This window comes from Galeopterus variegatus, unplaced genomic scaffold, assembly GCF_000696425.1.
Source record: "Galeopterus variegatus unplaced genomic scaffold, G_variegatus-3.0.2 Scaffold9781, whole genome shotgun sequence".
Taxonomy (NCBI): Eukaryota; Metazoa; Chordata; class Mammalia; order Dermoptera; family Cynocephalidae; genus Galeopterus; species Galeopterus variegatus.
In genome coordinates, this window is record NW_007735892.1 from 18162 (window position 1) to 29702 (window position 11541).

The 11541-nt window shown below is 35.5% G+C and overlaps 1 protein-coding gene across 1 annotated transcript in view; it reads left to right on the plus strand.

Moving 5' to 3' along the window:
- The first annotated feature begins 5456 nt into the window (after positions 1–5456).
- The window catches only part of LOC103609567 (WD repeat-containing and planar cell polarity effector protein fritz homolog), a 47263-nt gene continuing 41178 nt past the window's right edge, over positions 5457–11541 (plus strand). The window contains exons 1-2 of the mRNA XM_008593872.1: positions 5457–5627; positions 8699–8822. Coding sequence (XP_008592094.1) covers positions 5534–5627; positions 8699–8822 — 218 coding nt within the window. The 5' untranslated portion in view covers positions 5457–5533. The remainder of the gene's footprint in view (positions 5628–8698; positions 8823–11541) is intronic.

Here is an 11541-nt window from a genome sequence, read left to right on the forward strand (position 1 = left end):
CTCATTCAAATTGTGAATTGTTTTTCCTATTTCATTGAACTGTTTGCCTGTATTCCCTTTTATCTCAGTGAGTTTCCTTGAAATCATCTATTTGAATTCCTTTTCCAGCAAGTCAGCAATTTCTAATTCTTTCGGATCAGTTACTGGAGGATTATTTTGGTGTCACATTACCTTATTTTTTCATGTTCCTTGTTTCCCTATGTTGCTATCTGTGCATCAAGTGGAACAGTCACTTTTTTTGAGTTTTGTAGAGTGGCCTGCATGGGAAAAGACTTTCATATGCAAATGTGTCCTAGGATGTTGATTGTGTAGAGTGTAATGGCTTTGTTTAGGAGGAATGTAGTACTGTAGACTTTGTGTAGTTTCACTTTCACTATGTCTGCAAGTGCTCAGCAACCTGTGCATTGGAGGTTTGTGGCAATGGTGGAACAGCTTTTCTGGAGGAGGGCTCACTGGGTTGGCTCACAGGCTGGGGGTCATCTCAGGAGCTAGTTCACTGGGGATGCAGTTGCTGGATTGATTCTCAGGCTGGGAGAGGGGTGGTCATATGGTATGTCAGGGTCTCCAGGACTGGTTTGTCAGCAGCATGGTCACCATGCTGCTTCTCTGAACAGGGGTAGGCCTACCAAGGGTGCATAACCAGGCTATTTCTCACTTGGATTCGTGTGTGTTCGATGGTTCAAAGACTCACGGGTGAGTCTTCCAGTGGTATGACAGCTGAGCTGTTTCTCTGAGCCAGTGGCATGGGTGCTCTTTGGTTCAGCTAGCCGAATGTTGGTCTGCCAGTGGCCCTTCTGCTGTGTAACTTCTTGGTACCCTAAGTGAGGTTTTGTTCCCTCTGTGGTTAAGGAAGTGGACTGCCAAGGATGGTGCTGCTGAGCCACTTCTTAGGAAGTGGAAAAGTCCACTAGGCAGAGCTGCAGTGAGAGACCCATCCATATGCTTCTCAAGCAGTGGGTGGGGTCAATAGGCAGGCCTGCAGTGAAGAAGCTGGTGCAACTGCTTCTGGGACTGTTGACAAGGCTGCTAGGTGGTACTTTTCAGGAGGGAGGTGCTTGGCCAGTTCTCTGGGAGGGGCAGATGCCCTTTATTTCCACTGGCCAGAGGGTGTATTCATAAGGGTAGAGACCTGTGAGCTGTTTTTCTATCTTGGGGGCTCAGGCACACACAATTCAGTCAGCTGCTGGGGCTGGGGACAGGGAGAGGAATGGGAGTTGGTCCACCTGAGGAACGTCTGGCTGTCTGATCTCTGGCTGGGGACATGGGTGTGCATCAGTTCAGCAGAACTAGGGCTGGCTTCCCAGACCGCAGAACTAGAGTCACAGCTGCTGTGAGCCAAGGCTTCAAGCCTCCAGGATCAGGGCATTGTAGCCTCTCCTGTGGGTGCACTGGGAGGAGGGCTACTCACCCCAAGGCAGGGTGCATTCCCATAACAGCTTGGGTTTCAAGATGGCATCATCCTACATCCACTTGGGTCATGAGAGTGGGGTGTGGGGAGTGCAGAGTTTGCGCTCCTGTTGTAGAGTGATGCAGGGTATGTATTCTAGGTCACTCCCCACATTTTGCGGTAGGCTGGTCCTGCCAAAGGATCTTTGGGCCTCTGATGAGGATGGGGGTTTGTGTGGGTCCTCTGCCTACCTTTACACAGGAAGGGAAAATTCTTCCTGCACTTATCCCTGTGTTGGAGACACGGCAGCTGAGGCTGTGTGCCTCTCTCTCCTCTCCACGCCACCATCCTGGGTTTTCATGCTCCACAGGGATCCCACCACTTTCCTGCTGCACTCCTACAATCTCCCACAGATGTTCACATCAGTAGTTCGGTGTCTCTTAATTGTTCTCGTCTCTGTTTAAGTTTTAAAACTGGTTTGTCAGTTTCTACAAAAACACCTGATGGGATTTTTATTGGAATGGTGTTGAATATATCAATCAATGTAGGGAGGAATGACAACTTAAGAATATTGAGTCTATTAATCCATGAACATAGTATCCCTCTCCATTCATTTAGATCTTCTTTAATTTCTGTCTGCAGTGTTCTATAGCTTTAAGGGTAAAGATCTTGTACATATTTTGTTAAAATTTATCTCTTAGTTGTGGTAACTTTTTAAAAGATATGTTAGGATTTTCTACATTGATGATCATGACAAATGGATTAAAAAACATTTTATATCTTCTTATCCAGCCCATATGCCTTTTATTTCATTTTTCACCTTGTTACACTAGCCTAAGATGTCTAGTACAATATTAAGTAAAAGTGGTAAATGAGGACATCCTTGTTTTTTGTTTTTTCCAATTTTAGGTGGAAAGTATTTGGTCTTTGCAGTGGATTGAATTATGTTCCCCCAAAACTCACTGAAGTTTGAATTGTGTCCCCCAAGTTTTATGTGTTAGAAATTTGGCCCCCACTATGACTGTTAAGAGGGTGGGAAATCCTATTATGGTAATTGAAAGGTGGAGCCTTGAAGAGGCGATTGGATTGTAGGACCATGAGGTAGTGAAGGGATTAAAAATGGTGGTCAGGGGCATGGTTCTGATGGTTTTAAAGAAGAGAGAGGAGAGTCTGTCTCTCTCTCTGCTTTCTCTGCCTCCACCATCTTGCATTGTGACCTGGGTCACTGTCACCACCACCAGATGTGTTACTTGGACTTTCAACTTCCCAACATCTGAAACTATAAGCAATAAATTTTGTTTTTAAATTATCCAGCTCCATGTATTTTGTTATAAGCAACAGAAATGGACTAATATGGTCTTTTACTATAATTATAATGTTTTAGGTTGAGGAAGTTTCCTTCCAGTTTTAGTATGCTAAGATATATATTATATTGAGTGGATGGTGAATTTTTTGAACAGCTATTAAAATGGTTATATGTTTTTCTACTTTTTCTGGTCATTTGGTGAATTATATTGATTCATTTTTAGATGTTTATATGACCTAACATTTGTAGGTTAAATCTCACTTGTTCGTGTCATGTTATCTTTTTATATGTTGGTGGATTGCTAATATTTTGTTAAGGATTCTTGTATTTGTTTATGGGGGATATTAGTCTGTAATTTTCTTTTCTTTTCTTGTAATATCTTTGTCATTTTTGGTGTCGGTGTAGTGTTAACTTCATGAAAATGAGTTGAGAAGTGTTCCCTTCTCTTACATTTTGAGTTGTGTAGTGTTTATGTTATTTCTTCTTTTAATATTTGATAGAATCCACAAATAAAGGCATTTGGATATGCAGGTTGTATGTATGTGTTTGTGTGCATGTGTGTGTAAAGGTTTTTAACAATGAACTCAAATTTAAATCATAGAGGACCATTCAGATTTTCTGTTCTTTCTTGAGTGAACTTTAATAGACTGGATCTTTCAAGGAATCCATTTCATTTAAGTTATATTTATTGATATAAAGTTATCGATGTTATTTACTTATTTTAAAATGTCTATAATTCTGTAGTGGTTTCTCTTGATATTGGTAATTATGTTATCTCTTTTTGTTTTTCACTTTAGACCAAGGTTTGTCAATTTTACTGATTTTTTCAAAGAACCAGCTTTTGAGTTAATTTTCTATATTCTTTATTTTTTATTTATCTTTATTATTTCCTTCCCTCTATTTACTTTGGATCCAATTTGCTCTTCTGTCCCTAGATTCTTAATATAGAAGATTGGATTATGGATTTGGGGCCTTTATTTCTAATTGAAACAGTTTAAGCTAGAAATTTTCCTCTAAACAGTGATATAGCTACATTGTCACAAATTTTGATGTGTTATTTATATTTTATTTTTATTCAATTCAAAATATTTTCTTGTATACTCTATGATTTTTTTCTTTGACCAATGGGTTATTTAGAAGAATGTTTCTTAATTTCTAAATATTTGGGGATTTTCCAAATATCTTTCTGTTATTAATATATTATTTAATTCTGTTGTGGTCAGAGAACCTACTTTGCATGATTTCACAACTTAAATGTATTGAGATTTGTTTTATTACCCAGAATATGTTCTATCCTGGTTAATGTTAGTTCAAATTCATTGATAGTATTTTTCACATATTTTCTATTTTTACTGGTTTTCTGTTCACATGTTCTCTCAATTAACAAGAGTGACTTGCTAAAATCTCCAACTGTAATTGTAGATTTGACTTTTTCTTCTTTTAGTTCTGTCAGTTTTTGCTTTAGTATTTTAGAGATTTGTTATTAGGTACATTTAAGGATTGTTATGTTTCTTCATGAATTTTTGACCCTATAGAATTCTAGGTTAATTAATTTTTTTCTTTCTTAGCACTTTAAATGTGTCTTCGTTTTGTTTTCTGGTTTGCATAATTTCAGATGCAAAATCTGCATTCATTCATATCTTTGTTTTGTGGCACATCCTGTGTGTTTTTTTCCTATAATTTTTTTTTAAGATTTTCTCTTTGTTGTCTTTGAACTAATTGATTATGATTATATGTTAGCTTTTCTTCTCAACAGATCAGTTCTTTCTCTCACCACCAGTAGAAATGTTGCTTAGTGTATAGAGTCAACAAATTTTAGACATTTTCAGTTTACTGCAAATTTTCTGTGCGTTAGTGTCTACTGCCAAGGAACCACCCTGATTTATGAGGACTTGCAATGCTTGACTGCAGGCTCATGAAGGCCTTTGGACAGTCACATTCTTTGATTCTACCAACATAAAATGAAAAGTAAAGTTTTACTGCTTAGTATAGTCAGGGCAATTCCCCAGATTCCCTATCAAGTTGAGTCCTGTTAAATATAGCACAAGTTTTTATTTCGATGGGACTATGAAAAATTTCAGCATCTTTCTCATAAACTAATATATTTTTTTAAAATTCTGAAACCTGTAACTATTCCAGTTAAATGATGATGGTGATGGTGATGATAGTAATAAAAAGAATTGCTATAATATTTTATAATACTTTATAAATTACAAAGTCATTTCATATACATTTTCTCACTTAGTTTTATGATTATTTGTACTAAGAAGTTTTTGTAGACTTGCTCAAATAAGTAAAATTAGCTGAAGAAAAGATTTTACAGACAGCCATTTTTAAAAGATTAAAATTCAAAACAAAACAAACAAAAAAATCTGCTTAAAAGCCTTAGTACTTATTGTCATTTAATACACAGAAATAGTTTCAAATGAGATCAACCATATTTAAAGACAGTAAAATAGAACCATATCAGAATGCTTCTCCCCCAGCCTTGGTTTTATGTTCCTGGTCTTCTAAGATTAAAAGTGGATTTTCTTTCATTTTGAAAGGATAAACACATGTGTTTTATGTTGTCCCAAGGTCTTTTATAACAAATATTAGTTGAAAAAAGGATCAATCCCACATTTCTAGCACTTATCCAAGAAATGACTATTTTTTTTTCTTTTCTTTATGGAAAAATGAACTCTGTTTTTGTTACTCTAGTTTTTATTTTGAAAGATTCACCTGGGTTTACATGTTTTGTGACAGGTGTCTTCACTCGAGGACAGCTGGGCCTGGTAGACATCATCTTCCAGTACATTCACTATGATGAGATCTATGAGGCAATAAACATCCTGAGTGGCATGAACTGGGACACTCTGGGCCACCAGTGCTTTATCAGCATGAGTGCTATTGCAAACCATCTTCTTAGACAAAAGCTCACTCCAGAGAGAGAAGGTCAGACTTAAAATATATTTTCATAAATGGCTTTAGTAAATACACGAAGTACATGTCACTGAGTCAGTTATTTTTTGAGGATGTTTTTGAGTTATGTTTTTGGAGAGTAAAAGACAAAAATGTTAATGCCCTATTAAGACTGAAATGATCATGTATCAAATAATCGCTCCTACATGGTATTTACTGTACAGTATTTGTCAACATAAAGACAAATTTTCTGTGTATGCTTATGTTGGCACTCACAATGCAGTCATTGTATAATTCAGTCTAAGCTCATGTGTTGAATATGCTCAGATTTCAAACTTTGATCAGAAATTTCATATGCTCTTTGGGATCTGGTAGACAGAGAGCCCTAATAAGGGTCCTTATTCCTCTCTCACATTAGACATCAAAATTTTTTTCTCACATCCAAGTCCTCGGGCCACACCATAGTTCTTAACATTCACTTTTTTTTGTCTGTGTCAGAATTGTAGCCAAGGCTGCTCCTACCTGTTTTCATTCTTCTGATTTGTAGTTTTAACACCACTGCCCCTTCTGCTTGCTTGGGTTTTCCTGCCTTTGCTCAGTAAGTAATTTTGCCCATTGGGATCACAGATGTTTTTTGTCCAGAGAGAGGCAAGACACTGTTAAAAAAAAAAAGGTGGAGAAAAAAGATGTCGCATATAATAATGAAATAAATCTTAACATCTGCCCATTATCTAGTGTATTTTTTGAGTTATTTATTTACTTAATGTAAAATGCATGTAAAACATTCTAGCATTTGCATCCTTATTTTCTATCTTTTTAGTAATCATGGACATTAAAGGTAGGAACTCATGAATGAGAAACTGTCTAGGTAATTTACAAGGTAGGGAAAAGAGGAAATTATGTCTAAAGTTACTTACTGCAGAGCTTTTTCTTTCCTACTATTTTCTTTGCATTTTTATAGATTTTCTCATTCCATTTTATTGCATTTCCAAAATAAACAAGTTGTTTGGATAGAATTCTATAGGTAAATTTCATTTTAGTAAGTTCAGAGAAGAATAATAAGGAAGAACATGCTGCTCTAGGAAGTCTGTATCATGGGTCGTGGCCCAACTCATAGAAGGCCCACAATAAATATTTAATGTTAATCGAATGTGCTTTTTGGAGGTAATACAAATCCATCTACAAAGACTCCAGTATTCCTTCAATGAGAAAATACCTACTACAGTGCTTGGCCCACAGTAGGTACTTCATGAATATTAGTTAAAAAAAAAAAAAAGAAGAGTATAACTCCAGGATTTTAGGTATTACTGTAATATTTCTGCCTGCAGATTTATCTCAAGTAAAGTAATTATGGTATTTCTTCATATTGATACACTCTCAAGATTGGGTACATACTAAAAAATATATATGTAAAAGTAGAGTTGCTAAAGAAAGCCTATTATGATACACACAATCTATGCAAGAGATCCTAAATTTACAGTTAAAGAAGAAATATGGAAAAGATAAAATATTAACTCTCACTCAGCACTAAGTGAATTTTTTTTGTAATACTACTGTGTTGTAAGAAAAATTACTAGGGAATACACAAATGGGTATTATCAGATTCTTACCTTAATTAAGGATATTTTCAAGGAACCATACTGGGGAGATAGGGAAATAAAAAACTTGTATGATATTAGGCTATTAAAATAAAATGCTTGCATGATGCTGGGTTATCAGAATATGTACATTTTAAGTAGGTATGTGCATTTCCGCCCCCCAAGTAACTGCAAAACACATTTCTAAAACATTCAGAATTCTTCTCTGTTGAGATTTATTCTAGCTGAATCTAACAAATTGGACATGGTAATTTGTTTCCCTTTTATTAGTGGAACCCAGTGAGCTCTTTTATTTGTAGCCATGTTGTGGTTATCGTAGAGATCTTCATTTCTGTCTTAAACATCAAGCTGGGCTATCTAATGAATCTATAACTGTGCTAGGAGTTATGAGTATTCCATGTAGGTTCAAACATTTCAGATGTACAGAACATGCTGTCAAGAAAACAAGCAATGGCAAGAGAATCTGGCTTGTTTTCACAATAGCATTGCTGTATTCAATTTTAATCTAAATTGACTGCTGCTTTGAAAGAAAATACCTGTAAAGTTCATCTTACTTTACTGTCTGGATTTGAGATTATAATAAGAAATTACTAACAGCGTAGCCAAGTCCATAGCAATTACTCTGATGAGATACTTAATACTTTCAAACTCAAATATGCCTAAAACTAAAGTGTTTTGCTAAATAAGGAATCGTTTATTCAACCCAGTGCTAGCATAAAAATCACGGAAGTTTTACTGTGAACTGTAGTGTTCTCATACATACTTTTACTTTCACCATTAAGGTAACTACTTAACTTCCAGGTATTTCTGGGAAGAAACATAGCCCCATAGCCATGTCTTGGTAAAATTGTGAAATAGTCAAAACGTGCCTTTTCACCTAATCGCTAGCCCTCTAGTTTAGCAAAATCTGCTCTTCAATCCTCTTCCTTCCCTCTAGTGGTGTTAGCTTTCACATTCAGACAAAACCAAGAATCTTGTTTACGGCAGGATTTAGGGAAGGTATAAGGACTTTCACTGTTCTCTTAAAATTGTAACAGAGATATTCTTATTCCAATAAGCCTATTTTTATTAGTATTATTTTAAAAAATATTTCTACTCTACTGATTTCAATTCCTAACGCAAAAAGGTTAGTTTTCTTCTTTCAGCTAAAGAGAGTAAATGTTGAGCACACTGTGAGTTGATTTTACTGGAAATACTAGTTCAAACTGTGTTGCTTTGATGAGTCACTGTTTTAATTACCCATTTGTGGTGAGAGGTTGGTTCATTATGGATTTCTTCAGTTTTGACAGCTTTTTGTTGCTTGGAGTCATTGTCAGCTTTGCCTTAAGTGAAAGTTTATACACAGGTTTGTTTTTGTACCAGCTGTCATATTTTAATTTCATCTTTCCTGCAACAAGCTCACATTTCATCCAAGTTTGCAAAACCTGAATGACTGCAAACATGAGTATTCTGTTGTAATTAAAGGAGTTTCACTTGTTTTAGTGCTGCTATGTTTGAATTCCACAGCACAGCTTGAGGCAAGCCTTGGAACCTTCTATGCTCCAACAAGACCACTTCTGGATACAACTATATTGGAATATAGAGACCAAATCAGCAAATATGCAAGGAGATTCTTCCACCACTTGCTCAGGTGAATGAAATCTTTGGATCGATCAGTGTCAAACTACCTATTCTAGGAGCCATCTTCTTTAATTAGAATGTTCCATAATATGACTGTTTCCTAATAGTCCATCTCCTAAAAGAAAGATAAATCTTCTCTTGATATTCTTTATGTAATTTACTCTTGTTTTCCTTTTAAGGAAATATTCAAATATTGTTTAGGGATTTTTCATCATCAGGGCTCTTTAATGTACCTTCCCCCTTAATATGAAAGCAAAAAATACCAGCTATGTAAAGTCAGTATAAAAATATTAACTGAATTGTGCCCCCAACACTAGAGAAATGTTTTTGTTTTAATTGAAGCTAAAAATATAAATGTTTTATAAAGCTCTGAGACAGTCATTGGTTTGTTTACTTTTACTGTAGAAAGATTTGTCCATTGTTCTCTCATAATGCGGCAAGTTGCTAGCTGCACTGTACCACAATTTTATGTTTTAAATGGGTGTAATAAGGTCCTTTAACTTTAGGGATTATGTGAAAATTAGATGATAGTGTCAAGGAACTGCTCTGAGAAATATAATGTAAAAGTGAAGGACAAGTATATATAGCATATTTCATATATATATAAGGTTCAAAAAACAGGATGGGTGGATGCAAGAAAGGAAAGGAAGATGAATCAATTGAAAGATAGTTTGGAGAGATATATATATATATATAAATGTGACAATACTATAAATAAAAGCAAGGAAGCAATTAGCACAACACGTTCCTTTAACTTTAGGGATTATGTGAAAATTAGATGATAGTGTCAAGGAACTCCTCTGAGAAATATAATGTAAAAGTGAAGGACAAGTATATATAGCATATTTCATATATATATAAGGTTCAAAAAACAGGATGGGTAGATGCAAGAAAGGAAAGGAAGATGAATCAATTGAAAGATAGTTTGGAGATATATATATATATAAATGTGACAATACTATAAATAAAAGCAAGGAAGCAATTAGCACAACATTTTGAATAGTCTGGAGCAGGTGAAAAGAAAGATGATAGAACAGGCACATGGGAGCATCCAAAGTATCAGTAATGTTCTGTTTCTTAAGGTGAGTGGTATGTATCAGGGTCCATTAAGAATTACTATTCTTTTAGCTATATATACACATTTTGTATACTTTTGTATATGATATGTTTTATGATAGAAACTAATAGAATTTTCAACTCCAGGTACCAAAAGGAAGTATTACATCAAGGAATTGATTTTAGAATTTTGATTTTGCTAACAATATAATCTATTATAGTGTGTGTTTTGCTCTTTCAAGGACTTTGATGTATATATTCTGTCCTGTTTTTCTCAGAAAAACCCTGTTAAGGGAGTATTATTTGACAAATGAGTAAACTGAGTATAGATAAGTAGCCTGCCTAGATCAAATAACAAGTTTTTGGTGGTGCCAGATCTTGAACTGGTTTTCTTGATTCTCTTCTTACTCTTTCCTTAACGCCATTTATCAACCATTGGTTATACAGTTTTAGATGCTATCTTGTGAAATAACTGGAAATTGTTGTCCATTAAAGAGTAGGCTGATTGACATTCTTGACTGCCCAAAAAGAGAAGGGAAATTTCAGATTAGTCAAGGTTTGAGGAGCTTTCTTGTTGTATAGATATTCATGTTCTATAATCAGGTTTCTATATATAAAGCGGCACTTTGAACTCTACCTGGCAATGAAGGCTTTGGAACACAGTTTTTCTTAGAAGCTGAGAAACATTAATATGCTGCAAGAGTTATGATCTGTAATTGGATCTTGCCTTCTTATCTGAATGATGTTAGCATATTCCCGGAGAGTCTTCATACTGAACAAGTCTGTCTTCTGTGAATGATCATATGCCAAAAGTGTTGGGGTTGATTCACATTTATTTGGACTTTAGAGCTTTGTTCTTTGCTCTGATTGCTCTCATTGCTACTATTTTGTTTTCCCTGTTCCTGGGGAAAATTAATGAATTCACTTTCTGCCTGAAGAACCCAAAAAGATGAACATGAATGAAACAGAAGTTTTGGAAGCATGCTCTTTGGTGGCCTCACTGTGTCTCTGGCCTCTCTAACTTTATGCAATGATTTGGTTTTTGTATAAGTGTAACATTTTGTAACTATCCTGCTGGCTCTGGGATGCTTATATTCTCCTAATGTGCAATTTTTTTTTCATTGGGTTTCCTCAAGTGCAGTTTTCTAATTATTTTTTGGAACTACTTTGATGGGGTGACTATTATTATTGTTGTTGTTATTTTTAAGCTCTAGCTTTCCTGTGTGCTTGCTTTGGGAATTGGATGTTTTCCTCTGGGGTAGTCTAGCTTTTTATGTTTCTTTTTTTTTTTTGCATGCTTTGCTACTATTTCAATTATAATGAGTGTTTATTAGTTATTCTTTTGATAGTAGGCTATACATAGCATTACGAAAAAAGAAAAGTATGTTTAGAAGAAATTAAGTGAGATAGCTTATGTTGGAACTATTCTTTTATTTAGTCTACTGCCAAGAAGTTCTCCTGCTTAGGGGAAGAGAAACAGGCCAAATGCCATTTTGTATTTGTGAAGTGCTGGAATTGCATTACTCCCTGTCCTTTGGCTAGTCATTTTTTTAATACTTTAAAACAAAGTTATTAGATAATGGAATAAGTCCTAAACAGTAAAGGCTAGCATAGGGGGCCAGCCTGGTGGCGCACTGCTACAGTGCGCCGCTTGGGAGCGCGGCGGCGCTCCT